Source organism: Rhamphochromis sp. 'chilingali' (genome assembly GCF_963969265.1).
Source record: "Rhamphochromis sp. 'chilingali' genome assembly, chromosome: 6".
NCBI classification, from domain to species: domain Eukaryota; kingdom Metazoa; phylum Chordata; class Actinopteri; order Cichliformes; family Cichlidae; genus Rhamphochromis; species Rhamphochromis sp. 'chilingali'.
Window position 1 is genome coordinate 24,419,019 of NC_137933.1, and position 21,271 is coordinate 24,440,289.

Here is a 21,271-nt window from a genome sequence, read left to right on the forward strand (position 1 = left end):
GTGTTGGCCCGTGTTTGACAGCGGCTCGTAGTTCCGCTCCACAGGCGCCAGTACTGACCGGCAGTCCGGGCTCGACGCGAGCGATGTCGGAGGAGCGCAGGGTGGCAGCCACAACAACAACAGGGCGCGCTGCTGTCCCCCTAGCATCGCAACGTCCTCCGGTCCATGTTTAACCCTGCCGGGCGACTACACCTGTCCTCGCCTCCCTACCGGTCCACTCCCGTCCCACAGTGACCTCCAGTGATGGCTGATGAGGACCCCCAGCAGCAGCAGCCGCCGCCGGAGAGCGGGGCGGGGAGCCTGCCCGGCCTACTCCCCGGGCTGCAGGGCGCTGAGGCCAGCGCTCTGCAGCTCAGGATCAAGAACTCCATCTGGTGAGGAGATGTTTACTTCACACACTGTTGTGCTGTGCATACGCACAATTTGATGCTTAAAGGGAAACTCATCACAACATTTTTAAACTGCTCTTATCATGCTTGGACGCAGTCGCATCTTCACTGCTTAAATATAATAGTAAGTAAATAATAACAACCGTAGAAGTCCAGCATGTTAAATGTTAGACACATGCACGAGCTGCAGCGTGTGCTTGTGATAAAACAGCCGGATAAACCTGGTAGAGTAGACACTGTGCAAATGGAAAAATTAAATAACTCAAATAAAGCTTAAGGAACTTGTTTTATGCTTGAGTAACTAATTACTCGACTCCTTGAATAAAGGTATTTCTTTTTACATCCCACCACCGTGTTTATTCCAGTAAAAGTAGCTATATTTAACACAGGTATCACGAGGAAAATGCTCTAGAAATAGCAAAAGTAAAATTACTCTGTATGGCTGACATAATGGTCTCTGTCAGAGCAGCACATTGTATTCTAGTGATTATTGAGTTCTTATTACTCTTACGTGTATGGCAACTTTATTATCATTTTTATTTTGCATTTATTTGTTTTACGCTGTTCATTTATCTGAAGCGCTGTCTTATATTTTAGTTTTATATGTAAAATGGGACAGAAAACAGTGTACACTTAATCAGGAATTTGAAGACTGATTCCTAATGCAAGAGAGGAAGGAGTCATATTTCCCCAATATCTTTCTCTCTTTCTGTAATATACAGTGCTGTAAAAATGATGAAGTTGAATGATGAAGCTGATTTCAATTTCACCAGCAACACTGAGACCTGCTGAATCAAGAAATCAGTACAATAGAACCTGTCTAAAAAAAGTGAAGCAAGCCTAAAGCAACACATCATGCCACAATTTAAGAAAACAATCGAAAAACAAAGTTATTGACATCTATTAGTTTGGAAAGGGCTGAAAAGCCATTTTTAAGGCTTTGTGAACCACCTTAGAGTGATTATCCACAAATGGAGAAAACTTGGAAGAGTGATAAACTTTCTTAGGAGTGGTCAGCCTACGAAAATTACTCCAAGAGCATATCAACGACTCATCCAAGAGGTCATATTAGAACCCAGAATGACATATAAAGAACCGCAGGCCTTATTTGCCTCAGTTAAGTCAGAGTTCATGATTCAACAATAAGAAAGAGACTGGGAAAAAATGGCATCCATGAAAGAGTTCAAGGGAAAAAAACACTGCTGAACAAAAAGACAAAGGCTCACATTTGCCAAAAAAAAAAAAAAACAATCTTCATGATCCCCAAGACTTTTGGGAAAATATTCTGTGGACTGACAAGACAAAAGCTAAACTTTATTGTAAAGTTCAAGTCCTGTTACATCTGCCATAAAGTAGCATAAACACAGCATTTCATAAAAAGAACATCATACAAGGAGTCAAGTGGTGGTGGTAGTGTGATGGTCTGACTGCTTTGCTCTGGCTGGATGACTTTCTGTAATTGAAGGAACCATTAATTCTGCTCTCTACCAAAAAAATCAGTGGTACTTGGGTCAAGCAGCAGGACAACGATCCAAAACACACTAGCAAGTCCACTTCTGAATAGCTCAAAAAAACAAAATAATAAAAAATAAAGAAAAAATAATAACAAATCAAGAAGAGGCAAATCAAATTTATATTTTTAACCAGTTCTCAGTTTGAGAGTCTCTGGCAGACTGGAGCCTCTCTCAGCTGTCATACTGGTAGCCAGTTTGTCACAGCTCTAACACAGACAACCAGTCACACTCACACCTGCAGCCAATAGATTTGAATCCAGGACCTTCTTGCAGTGAGGCAACACTGCTAACCTCTAGGTTCTGCTAGTGAATCCTGAGAAAATACCAGCGCCTTTCTGTGTGGATTTTCCATGTTGTCCTTGTGCCTGTTTGGGTTCCAGCTTGCTCATTTAGAACTATTGATTCTAAATTGGTTATGGCTCGATAAGAGGCTTAATGTGAACAGAGTAAAGGAAAAGACTTGATTTCTTGTAAGGCACGTGTTCTTTTGTGTCTGCTACTTAAGGTCCTGTTCTGACCTTTTTTTCTGAATGAACTTAAGTTCTATCATTTAAATATCAGACAGCAAGAAAATGTCAAGGAGCTGAACAACCGGAAACACAGAAGTTCAGAGTTCAAATCTCTTCAGGAAATACCTCAATAGAAACTTCACGTCACTGTGCTGCTAACAGTTTATCAATAACATGTTAGGATCCTGAACGTTTGCCCAGCTCCATACAGGTTTAACCTTTGAGAGGAGTAGAGCATAAATATTGGCATTCACCTCAGTGACCTGCTTCTGGGTGGCTCTTGGTGAAGTGATACAGTCGTAGTCTGGGTCAACAAGTTCACCTGCAACATACCGTCACTCTGTCTGCACAGGAAGTCTGGACAATCAAAGCACTGATTTTCAAAACCCCACCTTTGATGTTCATGTTAGCTTAATCGAACTCATTTTAATCTGGATTGTTTACTTGCTAATTAAATAAAGAAATTATTAAACATAAATTTCCCCTAAACTGCAGTATGTTACAGGATCTTCTCTTACTGAAATAACTGAAAATAAAGTGCTGAAATGAGTTGCTGTACACCTACCTTTACCTGACATATTTTACCTTACTAAATAAAAGCAGACACAAATCTTTTTATATAACAAAACAAATGTCATGTACTTTCTTAATTTTATAGCTTCACCAGACAACAGGACATTGACCCTTTTATCTTTTTCACTCCTAACTGCTTTGATTGTTTGCTAATACCGAGGCTCTTACAGAGGATACTGACTTATGGCTGGCTTTGTATTGTGGATGGCTTTAGCTTTAGTTGCTTTTCATTTGTTTAAAATGTGCATGTTTACATGTGTCATTGGGTTTGTTGTTACAAACATTTTTGTTTCCCCATTGTGGTTTACTTTAGCAAACTTTTTACCTTACTCACTTCCATGGTAACAGCGTAGCATGTGGCTGTGAGCCACATGTCATTGTGCACATGTTGTGTATTCATAAAAATGAGTGGGCTCGTAATAAATCATATCGAAGGCTGACCAGCCGCTCACCGGTCCAGGCCGAGAACACTGGAAATCATCCAGTTTTGGTCCATAGTCGGTCAATTGGTACATCTCTAATCTACTCTAAAACTATACTATTTAACCCTTCATCCAACAACAAATTTCATCTTTCATCTCTAATTTCATTTCTTTTTTGTTCACTGTAATCTTGCCTTTTAAAATGCTAACTGTAGCAGCTAAATTGTTAGCCGTTTCATCTGTCCATAAATTGTTAGACCACTATGTAAGCCCTTCGTCCATTCAGTTAGTAGTAGCTACTACTCTATATAACAGCTATTCATTTAATCAGATTTCATTAATTTATCCCTAATATTTTGACAATTGTTATATTTCTTCTGTTAATCGACAATTTCAAATATTCATCCTGTAACTTCTAGTAGCTAAATGATTAGCTAGAATTATTGGCTGTCCATAAATAGTGGTTTACTAATTTAAATATTCATCCACTAAATTAGAAGTTACTATTAGAGTCACTAATTTTTGATTTAATTAAACTCGGTGACCAATTTTATGTATTTATCGCTTATGTTTTTGCTGTTTCTTTTGTCCTGTTTTAGGTATTCATTACTTATTAAAGTGATAGTTTTAGCAGTTACCGTAGCTGCTAAAAGCATATAAGCTAAACAACTGACAACCTTTTGTTAATGATAATTCGATATTCTTTTCTTTTCTTTGGTTAGGACTACTTTAATTAGCTGCTTTATCTATTTATTTATTTTAAAGACTTTTGTGATTTGTTTTTTTTCCTGCACCTTATCCACTAAAATTGATCCACTTTCACTGCTCCCTTGTCACATGGGGTTATCACAGCAGGTAGCTCTGCATGTTTGAGTTGACAGATGCTCTTACTGGCACAACCTCAAACTATGGAGCCACTCTGCACCATAGCCACTATGTTTAGTTTACTGTAACTGCTTCTGCTCCAACTTGTTTGTTTGAGGATTTTTAATTTTTATAAGTTGAACAAATTTTTCCATGAACCCCCCCTAACTTCTGTATAAGTACCTACTGGGGTACCTTTAGCCCTAATTAGGAATCACTGGTCTGGGGTTAGGTGTACATCTTGCTGGTTTATCAGCAACATTTGTTTGTCTTGTTTCAGTTCTTTATTTTCAAGGCTTAGGTCTTGTAGAAAGTTGCGTCAGGTGTCGTTCAGTTTATCTGCTAAGTCTGCCTCACAAACGGCTTACTGACGGTCTTTCAGCACTGGGAAATCCTCAGCCCCCTGGTAACAGTCAATTAAAGTGAACTGTTCTTGTCATGGCTTAGAGCGTCTCCTGATTCTGACCTGCCCAGCCCAAGTAATAGTCTTTAAATGTGACCTACCTTCTGCCCCACAGTCATTGACAGCATGCTGCCCTGTCTGTGGATTACACATGAAACCTGGACTTTATTCCTCAGTTTGGTTTTTCTGTCTGCAGGAGTGGACCTAAATAGGAGCGACTAATTGTGATCTTTCCCGCTATCAAAGTCTGTTTGATTGTATGTTAATTTTAGCTGTAGCCTGAGCATCATTCCAGTCACTCTTGGATTTTTGTAGTGATCTTTGATAGTTTTTAGCTGCAGCTCAGCAGTGGCTGTTTATGAGCCTCAATCAAATCTTACACTTCTTCCGGATTGACCTCAGGTTAAAACCTACATCATTAAAAGTCAATCAGGAAGAGAATTTCATGCTTCCGAGGCCTGTGTGAGATGCTAAGGCAAAAAATAGAAGTGACACATGATCATGGTGGGACACAGGGAAGCAGTTACATGTGTTAATATGTTATTTTTGATTAAGTTTTTAATTTAAGTTAGGCTTTCACTAAAATTTGCCAGAACTTTGTATTGTACTGGTAACCTTTCTGTTGAATATAGAATAGGAGTATGAGAATAAAACCTGTAAACACAGAAAAATATTTGGGAAAACTGTTGATAAAAAAGATCTTCTGTCCTAAACAATGTTCATGTCCCTGTTTCTTTTTACATATGACCACATGTGTTTGTGGTGGTGGGATACATGACCTGAGAGATCCTGAGGGGAGGGTCGTCTCATACCAAACATTCCTCTGCTTTATAAATAAATATACTTCAGACACAAGTGCTCATGTTACACCGGCTTCATGCTAATTTGTACTATGTCTCTGTTTTGCAGCAAATCTGTTCAATCAAAAGTGGAAAACATTCTGGTGAGTATTCCTGACATATTTGTGATCTGCAGATAACAACTTTAAGGAGATTTTTCATACTCTCTGTTCAGATATTGTCAGAAGATTATTAGTGTTCCCAATAGGTTGAGCAGAAAAAACATTCCTACCATCCATGTATAGTTTAAAAATAAAAATAGAAGATCCGTTGGTAGCAGTGTTAAGCATTAACCTCCTGAGAACCAGCCTATTCATTTATGGCTTGTGCAATGGACGTTTTTGGATGTTTTTGATCTATATATTTTGACTTATTTGAGCTACCCTAATAAGTCTTGTTGTGCTAAATAGAGGACATCCATTCCATTGATATATCATGCGTTTGGGTGGCCTCTTTTAGCTCCAAAGAGGAAGGAAATCAAAAAGTTCAATCGGAAGAATCTCTTTTCCTCAGTTCTCAGGAGGTTAAGGGTATATCGGAAGGCTGAAACATAGACTGTATAACAAAGATGGTTTCTTTGTCTTATAATATAGTCTGCATTGCATCTATGGGATGTGCAGTCACCTGCTAGTTAATGTGAATTAACGAACAAAGAAAATAATTTCACTACCAAAAACCAGAACACAGACTTCTTGGACAGACTTTATATTCTGTTTATAGCACAGTTAGAATATACAGTTCAGTGTCTAAAATTAGCAGAGGTGAGGCCTTGCTGACAGCTAGCAGCCACACCTCTAAGAATCCCAGTACATCCACCGCATTAGTTGCTTTGCACGCTAGCGGTGACGTCACCACAGCTTTGTTCCATGTACACCAGTGTTTAGGGCATGGGTACCTGCTGCAGTATTCTCCTGAACAATAGGTGTCTCCACTCACACAAAATTCCCACACCAGTGTGGGTATAGGAGGAGAGGAATTCAAAACTAGAAGGAAAGAAACTGGTGAGTTTTTTTTCCCCCTCCACAAAATGTAATCTTTCAAACTGTTGCTGCATCTCACATCCGCCATACGTCACTGTTCAACAGGGTGACAAGGGTAGGCATAATGGATTAACACAGTTTATAATTCAGTCCAATAACATAACCTTTTTAAGTCGTTAAAGACAAATGAACCAGAGCTGTTTCTTCTATAAACTTTAAATCTTTCCACATTTCTTTGTAGCTAGCCTCAAGTGCTCATTTTGATGTGTTGGGGTGGTTCACTTAATTTCTTGTTGATAAAACACTTTTGATTTAAGTGGGAAATTTCTATTCTAATGTGGCTGCTATGTGGTGTTCCACAAGGATCTTGTTGAAATCCCTTTTTATTTTCATTAAATTATATTCTGCAAATGTTTTTGCAGCTTAACACAGACAAGACAGTCTCTAATTATTGCTCTGGGGAGTATTTTCCCCCCGTATTAGACACACCTGGTTCCTTTCTGATCCACTGTGACCAAAATTGAGCCCAATAATCTATTCATTAGCTTTCAGTCTTTAACCTTTGATGCTCACATCAAGTCTTGGACCGGCTCTTGCTTTTTCTATTTAAGAAATATCGCTAAACTCAAGACTGTTGTCTCAAAAGTTAGATTAATCTTGTCCTGCTTAGAATATTATAATGCTCTGTTTTCTTGTCTGTTGTATTAATTGTGTCAGTTTGTCCAAAATGCTTTTGCAAGGCTTCTAACTCCTACTTGCGTTTTCTTATATTACCTCATTGTTAAAGTGTCTGCACTGGCCTCTTGTGAGGTTTAAGGATGAGTTTAAAATCTTCGTTCTTGCTTTTATGGTCTTACGAAGTGAGGCCCCCACTTATGTCATCAGTCTACTCCACCCCTATTCTCCAAACTTTACTCCCTTTCAGCTCTGGCACCCTTGCAAGAGGGTACAAGAGCAGGTAGCATCACATGTTTTAGTTTGCAGATTTTTCAAACTAGGGATCTCGTGCTTCTTAGGTGAATGTGTAAACTATTATACTATAAAAGGGTTGCACAACTACTCCCGAGGCCTACATGTTTATATATGTTTTATGCAACAATTTAGTAATCGTTTGTTTACACTGACACAGTGATCTGACTCTATAAATGCACTCTTAACAAGTCAGCATCAGCTCAGTGGATGGAGTATGAAACGGTGCGAATCAGTAAAGTGTCAGATTAATGTCTGAATATGATTTTTATTCTAGAGCCCCTTTAGCGTACATCAAAACAGGCACTATATAATTTATGCCACAATATTTGCTTTGTTGATTAATGGCCAGTCTTTTATTTTTCAGTGCAGTCTGACAGCAGTTTGTTAAACATTCACAATCCTTAAGCTCTTAAACAGAAAATATCAAACAGAAACTGAGAGTCCAAAACTGAAAACGCTGGGTTCAAAACCCACAACACCCATTATTTTTGTTGGGGGAGGGGAAATCCACATTTGGAGGTTGGAGGGGTTGGTGGTGAAGCTCACACTTCTACTATGCAGAGGGAAACAAGTTCAATACTTGGTGAGGATCAGGCATTACTATTCAATTTAATTTAATTTATAAATAAATATCTATATATCTAATTTATATTATATAAATAGAAATAGAATATATGTATTTATATTTGGTACGGTAATATAAGCAAGCACTTGGTGACGGTGGGAAGGAAAAACTCCCTTTTAACAGGAAAACCTCTGGCAGAACAGGCTGGGAGTGGGACAGCCGTCTCCTATGACTGCTTGGAGGTGAGGGGAGGAAGACAGGATTTCTACTACTGGGTTGGTTATGAAAGCTTTGTCAGTTGCCGTGGTGATGTAGCTTCACTTTGTCTTAATGACACACAGCAGGTGTTTCTGACACGAATGTGCTTCCTATTGAAATACATAGTTTCCTGTTGACTGTTGTGAAAAAAGGCATCAGTTTGTATCTGTGAACATGAACAAGTATATGCTTTTCATGATTGCTTGATGTTTTGTTATGGTCTGTTTAAGGATAAATTGATGAGGGCTGAAATAATTTATTTATTTATAATAAATGTCTTGGTTTGCTTGGAATAGAAGAGAGAGTTATTAATTTGAAGCATTGGTTTTGGTGAAAATCAATTCCAGTGAAAGCACGCTGTTGCTGTTCTTCAGTTACTGATGTAAAATTTACAGCACGTCCTGAGAGTGATGCTAAAATCAGTCCTGCTTAGGCTAAAATGCTGCTTATAGAGCTGTAGCTAACATATTCAATTACTGAGAGATGACATAACACTTTATTAGCGAGTGATGTTTTAACTTAACAGAAGACCCCGCTGTAATGTTTCAGCTTTAAAACGTTAACTGTGCAGCTGAGGCTTGTGCTTTTTTAAGATAAACAAAACAAATCTTTATATTAAGATTGCATCTTGGGTTAGTTTGTTATTTCCACTATGTAGTCTTCTTGAACTTGTAAGTCCTGAATTGTCAAAGAGCCTCTTTTCTCCTTTGACCTGCTCCCTGGCTTAAAGAATAGCACTGCATTCTGTTAATACCTCAAATGATCTGTAACAATTCAAAAAATGTATTTATTATGCTTTTCAGCCTTTAACCTAAGCTCTTGTTTGGGATTCATGGGATGCAACAGGTCTAAGTATGAGTGACTGAAGTGTAATGTGCAGAAAAAAAAAACCCACATGCAATGTCCGCGTGTAAGTATCAGTCTCAGGAGGTTAGAGAGCTTCAGCAGAGATGAGAGGTTGATTTTGTTGCCTTCAGACTGAAACTTTAACTGTTCCCCTGAAACCAGCTGCTGGCTCAGACTGATATGTAACAGACAGAAAAGAGAGCGCTATCAGTGCCATCTGGATGCATGCAGTGGGTGGCCAGGCAGCTCAGCCATGGCTCTGTCATTGTTTCAGTGTTTACTGGAAAGACTGAAGATTTTTCTTGTTGTAAGGATGCTTTGCTTGTTCTGTTTGTTGTCTAAATCGTATTTCAATTCATGCTTAATGCAGACATTTCTATCTGTATAAAAGTGTAAGTAAGAGGAAATCAAGTATGGTTATAGGAGAGGGGTGACACGCAAAGGCTAATGGACTAATAATTAGACATAATATTGTTTTAATAATAATACAAATATTTATTCGTTCAAATAAATATTTGTTCAAAATAAACATAAAATAATATTATGATGATATTTTGAACAAATAAATATTTTCTAGTCTCACCATCTCAAACAATATTTCACATTTTTCTTTTTCTTATGTTGTAATGATTTTATGTTTTATTGATGAGTCCGGCAAAATAAGAACTACGTTATTAGATATTTTAAAATTAAAATAATGACAGAGTAGTTAGTAATGAAAAATAACAGATGAAATGTTGAACTTGTAAATAATGTCCCTTATGAACTATCCTAGTCCTGCTTTCATTAATGCATGTGCTGCAGGTGTGACCGACCTGCTTGTTTAACCATCTTTGACTTTTTGTTTCTACAGCAAGATGTCGAGAAGTTCTCAGACATCGAAAAACTCTACCTCTACCTCAAGTTGCCTTCTGGTCCGAGCAGCAGTGTCGATAAAAGGTGAGGATATACTTGTTTCTAAATGTTTTTATAGAAAACTGGACAAAGGGATAATGCTTACAAGCTTATTGAAACAAAAATGCCTCGATTAGCGTTGGTGTCATTTATCAGGCCTGAGGTGACAGTAAGCACTGCATTGTTTGTCTTCACAAACATCACTGACCCACATCTTTGTGCAGTGACCAGAGCGCCCTGTCATCGAGTCGCACGCAGCAGATGCACGCATTCACCTGGATCCGAAATCATTTAGAGGAGTACCCCGAGACCTCGCTCCCCAAGCAGGAAGTCTACGACGAATACAAGTAGGTGTAAAACAGAAAGGCGGAGTTTAGTTTCACTGCATAAACCCAGTTTTCTTGGAGAAATAAAGTCATTGTTGACGTTCACCTTTTGCATAGATAGCTGCTTCCAATGTTTGAGCCTCTTTCTCCTCCAGTTTACTGCAGGCAGAAGCATCAGTATAAATAGATGCTGCAGGCATGAGAATCACAGAGCCGCATGTGTCGGTAATATTAGAATGGAAAGTCTGAGACAGCCATTGAAATGTTCTGACGCTGTTATACAACTGTCTTTTTAACTCAGCTAGAACAAAAATACAGCGTCCTCCAGAAATATTGGCGCCTTCAGTGCAGACAGGTCAAAAGGCTTTAAACAGACCTAACGTGCTTCATGTTTTTCACAGTCAAACAAGCACATAGGACACAGTCACTGTGTAACTTTGGTGCTCCACCACTGCTCAGGTCTTCATTAGCTAGCTGTTTTAGCAGATGCAGATGTTTCTACTCAGAATAAATGATATGAAATAAAGGTCAGCTGTACCTGCTTATCGAACAGCAAGATGTTAAACTTTAAGTGATTGAGTGGGGTCATATGTGCCATTGACATGTTTTATTTTTCATTAAAAAAATTCTGACTACCATGAATCTGTCTGCTTTTACAACAGGCACATCGGTCTAGCAAAGATAATCAAAAGTTGTGTCATTTATGATCCTGAAAATATATGTATGGGTTTCTTTTGGCATCTTAGGTTATGATTTTTTTTGTAATTTTCCACTTCTACTCATCACATTGTTCTGAAGTAAACCACGGCTAACAGACCTTAAACATGAGAGAGATTCAGACAAGCTTGCTGCTTTCAGGGTTTTGAAGACGTTGCTAGCTCAGTTACCTATATACTATATATATTACTACTATACTTGTCAAGAAAAGAAAGGCAGCTTTATGTCATGAAATAAGTTGTGTTTAATAAGTGTTTTAAATCCTTTGCTATACCTGAAAAATGGCACATGCCTTTCACCATCAGGAACATAGTCAGACACTTCCTTGGGAAGCATTTAGTCCTGATATTTCAACATCTGTGTAACTGTGCTAAACCTCCTCTTTGCTAAAAAAAAATATTAAAATCTCTTAAATTAATCCTGCAAGATTCACAGCTACAAGTAAACAAAAGGTGAACATTTTATTAATTTCAGAAGTCCAGAAAAGTCTAACAGTCCAGAAACAAAGGAGGCAACAGAATTCGAAAACCAGCAGGGAGCTCACAAAGAAGACAAACAGACAATCATTTCGTCGCTAGTTGCTAACTCGTACAGAACTTTGAACATCTATTGTGTCTATCGCACAAAAGCATACATGGCTACAGAAAGTTTTTAGCTCAGACTTGAAAGTCTGCTTGTTGGTTGGCTCGGGTCAAGGTCGATCACATTCACACCATAAACAAAGTGCTCTGGAGTTCATTTTGGAACCACATCGAGACCACCCCCTCCATAGGGTCTCGGTACAGTTGTTTAGGTCCCCACCCTGGTTAGTGTGTTCACATCTGCACCCAGAGACAATGACAGCCTGGCTATGATGCTGACCTGCACTGTGTTCCTAATTAAATAAAATGAATTGTATTAATTCTGTTTCTGTGTTTCAGGAGCTTCTGTGACAATCTTAACTACCACCCACTAAGTGCTGCAGACTTTGGGAAGATGATGAAAAATGTATTCCCGAACATGAAGGCGCGTCGGCTCGGCATGAGGGGAAAATCAAAATATCCTTTACTGGAAAGGAGTGTAGCAGTCTGGCCTCTGTCTCTGGTCACAGACCATCTGCTGCTGCAGTTCATAAGCTCGCTAAATATAGACGTGAAATGAAATAAAGCCCCCCTCTGCCTTCGAAGCAGAAGCATAATAATGCAGAGACCCTCAGGGGAGTCACTGTGATCTTGACCTTCACATAACATTGTGATTTTATTTTTTATATTTTTTCTGTTTAGCTCATGACGTCTAATGGAACATCTTGGTTTATTGTCATGACCTTTATCTGCATTATAGTCTTATTAACTTTCAGGTAAACTGGTCTGCTTAGAACTCAGCTCCTCACGTCAGTCCTTATCTACATAATCTACAAAAACTAATTCTGTGCCAATGTTTGAAAAATGTGAAATTGTTTTAAATTAGAAATTGAAACCGTTAAAATCATCCTACAGACTAATTTTAAATGCAGTGGCTCGCTATGTTGTCACTGAATCCTGTGAAACGAGCAGCTTTGTCATAATGTGTTGAAAGACAGGATCCAAATGCAGACTCCAAGTCCAAACATAAAAAACAAAACAAAAGGTGTGACTGAGACTTTAAATAAGCAGAAGGTAACAGAAGTGGGAGCAGGAGGGAAGCTAAACACAGCTGAAAACAATCAAGGTAATGTACAATGAAGTAAAACTAAATACAATACACAAAAGACCACTAACTATCAAAAGTCAACTACCAAAACAGGAAGTGAGAATTGTAAGTAGACGAGGAAATTGACAATCTTAAACTTGACATGGGGGAAAGACACTTAAGTGAGGCAAAAAGAAAACTAACAAACTGATACCAGCACCAAATTCAAGTAAGCACTAAATGCTAAAAATCTAAGATAAAATGTAAATAATTAACAAACTAAGAACCAAATATTGGATATGTAATGATATAAAATATTTTAAAGTGTATAAACTGAAAAAAAAAACTAGTTCAAAATCCAGGACTATAACATACTTACGTTTACTTTATGCTTAATTTTTTTGTAGTTAGTTTTAAATTAAACTCTAAAAAGGGTGGTGGGCATTTTTTCATACATCTTGTAGAGAATTGTTTCTATTAAGGGTATTGATTAATGGCATGAAAATTTTAATTTAATATTATACAAACTGTCTGAGAAAAAGTAATAAAACATATTAAAATAGGTCAAAAAAGACTGAGAACAAGAATAATATTCAATATGATTCCAATGGAATTATCATAAAAATTTAGAAGTTAAAAGAATAAGATGAAGTTAAACCAGGAATGTCAGAATCACAAAATCTATATATACTAAAGTTTTTTAACACTAGCATCCCCAGGCTTCTACCTTTCTACCTATAAAACCCGAGAGCAGCCAAATGGCTGGTAGGCTTTTAGCTAAGCTTTAGCTTCAGCCAAGTGGAAGCTAAATTGGCTAGTCATTCATATGTATATTAGGTCGTTACCTGGGAATTCTGGAGGGAGGGGAGTGGGGGTGTGTGATTGAGGGCGTGGGGGAGCTGCTAAAAGCTGTGCACTTCCTTTTGTGTTTCATCTTGATGCATTCTCAATCATCCAGGGAAATAAATCTCCAAAAGTCACCAACTTGGAGTGTTTCAGTTTGCCATCTTAGGGAGAAATCAACACACATGGGTGTATGTCCTTTGTTGCTGAGATTTATTGATAAAAACAGTACAAAAAACCAACCATTTGTACACATATTTACAAATAATAATAAAAAGTGAGTGAGTACATTTCAACATTTTCAGCAATCACTCACAATCCTGGCACTGCCATGGTATCTGTAGTCTGCATTTACCACATGTGTATCTGTTGCAGTGAACACATCGCACAGTGGCATGATTGTTCTTGCATTTGTGTGTTTGTGTCCCAAACTTGTCAGGTTTACTTGCAATATACTGCAGGAAACAGCACCGAGTCTTTGATGGGAAAAGCTGTTCATCAACGGTGATATGTAGACCAGGGTTGTAGCACGTGATGCAGTTGGTGACAAATGATCCCCACACACTGGAAATTGCAGCGAACTTTGCTCGATCACTGCGGGTGGACTTGTCATCAAAGCGTAGGTGTTGCATGATGTCTTGGAAGCGGTTTCGTGCCATAGTTCCAATTATCTGTGGGTTTCCCAGGTTTGCTGACCAGCAGTCATTTAGAGATGGAACCCTGGTAACCCCCCGCAAGATGCATGGCCAGACTAGACTGTCAAAAGATACATGCGAAAAATAAAAAGTAATATTAACTGGCACCATAGAAAAATCGTGAACTGGTTCTTGTAGAAAACCGGTACCCAGCATCCAATTTTTTGAATTTGCTAGTCTGCTTGTTTATCCATCCGATTTCAGGTTGTGTGCCAGAGGAGGGAAATGGCATTGCAGTATATAGTGTGGATATGGACATAACTTTTATTTTTATTGCACAACACCGCGATGGTAAAGTGGAGGAATTAATTTTTCTTGGTGTAATTAACATACTGCATTACTTTTAGGGAAACGCATTCAGTGTAATGTGTGTAATAATTACTTTTTCTGAGTAGAGATCCGAACACTGATCACAACAAACATGCAACAACATTGTATCAATGTAATGTCTTTCGTATGCAGCTTAGCAATGGTGGTCATTGTCAAAGTGAATCAATGAGGAATCGAATCAGTAAGTGATATCAATAATAGAATCAGAATTACTAAATTCTTATCCATTCCCATTCCTTGTTCACAGTACTCAAATGGACTCCACAGTCACCAGATCTCAATCCAGTAGAGCACCTTAGATGGGAAATGTGCATCATGGATATTCGCTGACAAATCTACTGCAACTGTGTAATGCTATCATGTCAAGGTCTAAGGAATCTTTCCATCATCTTGCTGAAAATTAAGGCAGTTCTGAAGGCACAAAGCCCGTAAATATGTGTACAAATGGTTGGTTTTTTGTACTGTTTTTATCAATAAATCTCAGCAACAAAGGACCTACACCCATGTGTGTTGATTTCTCCCTAAGATGGCAAACTGAAACACTCCAAGTTGGTGACTTTTGGAGATTTATTTCCCTGGATGATTGAGAATGCATCAAGATGAAACACAAAAGGAAGTGCACAGCTTTTAGCAGCTCCCCCACGCCCTCAATCACACACCCCCACTCCCCTCCCTCCAGAATTCCCAGGTAACGACCTAATATACATATGAATGACTAGCCAATTTAGCTTCCACTTGGCTGAAGCTAAAGCTTAGCTAAAAGCCATTTGGCTGCTCTCCGGGTTTTCCTGGAAAGTGGATTGGTCGTCGTGGGCCAGTTGAATGGCCCCCAAGGTCTCCCGATCTGACCCCCTTAGACTTTTATCTTTGGGGTCATCTGAAGGCAATTGTCTATGGTGTGAAGAAGGAGTTTGCCCCCTCACATATACTAATGTGCCAGGACTTTAATATCACCAACCATTCCCATGTTAGTACGGTGTGTCCATATAAATGGCCCACCCTGTATTGTTCATCTTTGTTTGAATTGGTGACACTGATGCTTGGTTCCCACATACAGTATTTAATTTCTTGACTACAATTATTACCTGACTGGACAAACATGAATATAACGTATAACTTCGCTGACTCTTGGAGGCGTACGATGGCATACCAATAATTCTAGTTATTTGTTCTAGTAACGGCAAAGCTTTCAGCTACAATTAAACAAAGCCTGAGTGTAGTATGAGACATTAAAGTCATCAAAGAGTGTTACTTAAAAGTATAAATCAAGCTTCATCAGAACTGAATCTTTAACAAAAAACATCTGTCCCAGCCAGTGAATACTATAAATACTTTTTTCTGCTGTTTTGCACTGGTCTACTCATCATATATTATCATCGTTTAGAGTAGCAGAGCCAAATGCAGGTGGCTGCAGGCAGAGGATTCAAACAAAAAGTAAGCTCTTTATTTCCAAAAGAAGCATAATCCAAGGAGAAAATCCAGAAAACATAGGGATCAAGAAACAAGAGAATTTGCAAAGAACAAAGGAAAGACACTCAGAGGGTAATTAGGGGAAGTGAAAACAGGAAGGTGACAAGAAAAGGCTGAAAGTAATTAGGATTAATTAACAAAGTAAAACAGGAAATAACTGAACACACAGACAGGATACAGAAAAGCTGTGGACAAACCAAAACACCAGGTCCCTGTACTGCAAAGCCAAATCAACATACCCAAAGTATCCGTTATCTGGATTCGCTTTACCCAACATCATCAAAGGAGCTTGCAAAGAAAAGCGTCTGGACTTCTTTAAGTTACTTGAAGACGTTTCACCTCTCATCCGAGAAGCTTCTTCAGTTCTAAGGTCAAATGGTGGAGAGTCCCAGATATAAACCTAGTGGGAGTGACCCCCCACAGAGGGACAAAAGGACCCCCTGATGATCCTCTAATCGCCTGAGCCAAGGTGTGAAACTGGGCGTGGGTCCCAATCAGCCAGAGTTTCGGGTGAGTTCATTGTGAAACCTGGCCCCACCTTATCATGCGAATTCCTGAGGTCAGATGGCCCAGGATGTGAGTGGGCGTTAAGGCGTCTGGGAAGGGATCTCAAAACTGGATTATAGATGGCAGAGAGTTGGTGTCGTAAACCACCGCCTCTGTTCAAAGATGGTCGCTCACAGTGGACATAGATGGCTTCTTTCACTCCTCTTTCAAACCATCTGTCCTCTCTGTCCAAAATGTGAACATTGGCATCCTCGAAAGAGTGTCCTTTATCCTTAAGATGCAGATGGACTGCTGAGTCTTGTCCTGTGGAGGTGGCTCTTCTGTGTTGTGCCATGCGCTTGTGAAGTGGCTGTTTGGTCTCTCCAATGTAGAGGTCTGGGCATTCCTCGCTGCACTGTACAGCATACACCACATTGTTAAGTCTCTGTTTTGGCGTTTTGTCTTTCGGGTGAACCAGTTTCTGTCTGAGCGTGTTGCTGGATCTGAAATACACTGGGATGTCATGCTTGGAGAAAACTCTCCTGAGTTTCTCTGATACGCCGGCTACATAGGGGATGACAATGTTGTTGCGTCTGTCCTTCTTATCCTCCCTCGCTGGTGTCTGGTCTTCTTTTCTGTGCCTCTTTGCTCACTTTAAGAACGCCCATTTAGGATAGCCGCACGTTTTGAGTGCTTCCTTTACATGTGCGTGTTCCTTCTTTTTTCCTTCAGGCTTAGAGGGAACATGTTCTGCCCGGTGGTGTAGGGTCCTGATTACTCCAAGTTTGTGTTCCAGAGGGTGATGGGAGTCGAACAGGAGGTACTGGTCCGTGTGTGTGGGCTTCCGGTAAACTTCGATGTTGAGGTTGCCGTTCTCTTCAATGTGCACAGCGCAGTCCAGGAAAGGCAAACAGTTGTCCTGAACAAAACCTCTTCTAAGATTGGAGAGGGTAGAAGGATTTCCAGTACCTGCAGGGTCTGGCTGATCTTTACAAGTTTGTGGACAAGGCTCAGCGGGCCCAACACTCTAAAGCAGGGGTCACCAACCTTTTTGAAAGTGAGAGCTACTTCTTGGGTACCGATTAATGTGAAGGGCTACCAGTTTGACACACACTTCTCAAATAACAAATTTCCTCAGTTTAACTTAATTATGTGTTATCATTAATAATTAATGATATTCATCTATGTACGGACACTAATTATGTTAATTATTTTTCACCATAATTATAAAGAATGCAAGTAGGAAACAAGGTAGGAAACATAAATATCAATATGCAATGCTTTATTTCTATATATCTCTGCAAGTATTTACATTTTGAAGTGATCACTTCTACAACATTTTCACTTACCACTAACAAATTTTAACAAATCATGCACTGTTACATACATTATTTTTGTATGTATGTAACATACAAAAAATCAACTTTCAAATTTTACAGAACTTTTCACCAAATTGGCAGCATTTTAAAGCAAATTGTCACATGTTACACTTAACAAACACATTTGTTTTTCAATAATTAAATTCAACTTTGACATGACACTGTAATGTTGCCACCGAGAACATCTAATATGGCTTTCTTTGTCTGTTAGTGGGAAACCTGGCATTGCATGCTGTTCACCAGTGTGTTGTAATCTGGGGTATAACTTGACACTGCAACTCTGAGTGAGTCTTGCAGATGTGCATCGAAGAGTTCTGTGTTTGTTCTTGATGAAGTTCATGTCAGAAAAGGCTGATTCACAAAGATAGGTTGAACCAAACAGGCAACCTTCATAGCTGCTGTGCATACACCACTGTACTTTTCTGTGTCAACAAGGCACCAAAAGTTTGGTGCACCCAGATAGGCTTTGAGGTGGACGTCATTTTGCAATGTTACAATTTCGATTTCCACCTGTCCAGCATCCAAGCTGAACATTGAACTTAGTTGCTCAGCAATGCATGTTGTGTCCACATTCATGAAAGGATTGGAAACAAATGAGACACATGGCTCAAGCTGATCAAGGTCACAAAACCTGTTCTCAAACTCTTGACCAAGTCGGTTTATGACTTGAGTGTACTTTTCTGCAACTTTGTCAAAAGTCTCAGATGCAGAAGCATTGTCTTTCAGCACCATCTGCACAGAGGGAAAGTGCAGCACCTTTTTTCTCTGTAAATGCACAGAGAAAATGTTCATCTGGGCTTTAAATCCATTTAAAGCACTTATCATGTCAGCAACAGTCTTACCTTTGCCTTGCAGCTCACAGTTCAAATGGTTCAGTTTCCCAGTAATGTCTGTTAAAAACGCAAGGTCAAGTGTCCACTCAGTGTCCTCCAGCAGAGATGTGTCTTCCCCTTTGGATTGCATGAACTCCTTGATTTCACCCAAAAGTGACAAAAAACGAAGCAAAATCCGTCCCCTGCTGAGCCATCGGATTTCCGTATGTAGTAGCAGGTCACCATATTCAGCTGACAGCTCCTCCAATAGCACCTTGAATGTTCTGTGCTGTTTAGCTCTGGAGCGGATGCTGTTTATGATCTTCACGACGGGAGTCATGACGTGCTCGAAGCCGATCACCTTTGCGCATAACGCCTGCTGGTGAATGATGCAGTGGTAATGCATGAAGTTCGGGAACTCTGTGTCACCTTTACAGTGAGCGATGAATCCCGTATGTCGGCCGATCATAGCAGGAGCCCCGTCGGTAGTCACTGATACCAGCTTTTCCAACGGTGCCTTTTTCTTCGCGAAAAACTCCTTCACCGCGTTATAGATGTCAACTCCCTTCGTAGTTGTCTTTAGCGGCAGTAGTGTCAGAAGTTCTTCTTTTGTGGAGAAACCATCAAATACCATCCGGATAAAGACCATCAGCTGTGCTGTACTGCTGCTGTCGACGGACTCGTCACACTGGATGCTAAACCAACTGCACTTTGCCAGATCCTGATCCAACCGATCGGCCAAGTTCCCGGACATAGCCGACACTCTTCTAACAATTGTAGTTGCCCCCAGCTGGACATCAGAGAGAGTGGAGATTACATCGTTTCCATATTTCTCGTCTTTAAGCACAGTTTTTGCAATTATCATCATTGCTTCTTTGAAAACCTCCCCGTCTAAAAATGCCTTCTTTTTCTTAATCATGAAATGTGTAGCTCTAAATGAGGCTTCGGTTGCTTTTTGAGAGTTTTTCACCGGTCTCGTGAAAAAAGACTGCTGTTTGCTCAAACTTGCCTTTAATTCGCGGGCCTTTTCCGCTCGCAGTGTGCTGCCCTTTGGGTAGTTAGCATGGTAGCTTGTGTGACACGTTTGGAAATGTCTCTCCACGTTGTGCCGCTTTGCCGTTGCCACAGTTGCCCCGCAAATGAGACACACGCATGAATCTTTCACAGTGGTAAAAAAGAACTCTTCCTCCCATTCACTGTGAAAATTATATGTTTTTTTCCTTTTTTCCGCCATGTTTTCCTCATCTCCTCACCTTTGCCTTTGCTGGTCTTCACGGCAACTGTTTCCGTGGAGACCAGCTAGCACTAACTATTAGATCATGATCTAATATTTAATAATAAACTTTTTTTTTATGTATTATCTCTAACAAATTAACACCAATGCAATTGTGATTAAAAAAAATAGCAAGAAAAAATAAAAATAGATGCAGCTTACTAGTAAGTTGTTATGGTGAGCTATTTTTAGAACAGGCCCGCGGGCGACTCATGTGGTCCTTGCGGGCGACCTGGTGCCCGCGGGCACCGTGTTGGTGACCCCTGCTCTAAAGGAAAAGAAAGACAACGCAGGAAATTTCACACCTTGCTTTCAAAAACACACACTCCTCATCCTGAACCTACACAACCCAGAGAAGAAAACACACCTGATGCCAGTCAGGAGAAATGGGTTAAGAACTTTTCAGACAGGATTCTCACTGAACCTGAAAAGAGAGTATTAGCCAAAGGACTCAATTTTGCCATTTCTCCACAACAGTTGCCCATAGTGGACCTCATCACAGCCACAGAATCTGCCATACGGATTAATAAATTATCACAGACAGAAGCAGAGCAAATCAGGATGAAAGTCTCAGCCACGCTCTCCAGTGCCAAAGTCCCTCCATCCAACCTCACAATACAGGAAAAGAAGGCCGTCGCTTCCCTGAGCAAAGACCACAACATCACTGTTTTACCAGCTGATAAGGGAAGATGCACCGTGGTCCTAAACACTACAGATTACCATACAAAGATCACTACTCTCCTCAGTGACAACAATACCTACGAAGCCTTAAAGCGAGACCCCACAAGCAGCTACAAAAAGAAAGTTATAGCTTGCCTTCAAGACTTTGAAAAGGACAAAATTATTGACCGCCTTACATATCACCGCCTTTACCCAGGGGATGCCATACCCTGCATTTACAGACTTCCTAAAATCCACAAGGAAGCTGTCCCACTCAGACCCATAGTCAGTAGCATAAACTCAGCCACTTACAACATTGCTAAACACCTTGCTACCATCCTCGCGCCTCTCGTGGGGAACACCCCACACCTCATCAAGAACTCCACCGACTTCACCGACAAGGTCCAGAAACTTACCCTGGATCCAGATGAAACCATGGTGTCCTTTGATGTAGTCTCTCTCTTCACTTGCATACCCACCATGGAGGCCGTGGAGACTGTCAGAAAACGACTACAAGAAGACAGCTCCTTGGAGGACAGGACCAACTTCACACCCGATCAGATCTGCACACTGTTAGACCTCTGCCTCACCACTACATATTTCAA

At 39.8% G+C, this 21,271-nt stretch overlaps 1 protein-coding gene across 1 annotated transcript in view; it reads left to right on the forward strand.

The window, feature by feature from the left end:
- The first annotated feature begins 240 nt into the window (after positions 1-240).
- LOC308397884 (DNA-binding protein RFX7-like) overlaps positions 241-21,271 on the forward strand; it is a 34,916-nt gene continuing 13,885 nt past the window's right edge. Inside the window, exons 1-5 of the mRNA XM_080884127.1 lie at positions 241-374; positions 5,584-5,617; positions 9,988-10,073; positions 10,253-10,375; positions 11,992-12,108. Coding sequence (XP_080740253.1) covers positions 244-374; positions 5,584-5,617; positions 9,988-10,073; positions 10,253-10,375; positions 11,992-12,108 — 491 coding nt within the window. The 5' untranslated portion in view covers positions 241-243. The remainder of the gene's footprint in view (positions 375-5,583; positions 5,618-9,987; positions 10,074-10,252; positions 10,376-11,991; positions 12,109-21,271) is intronic.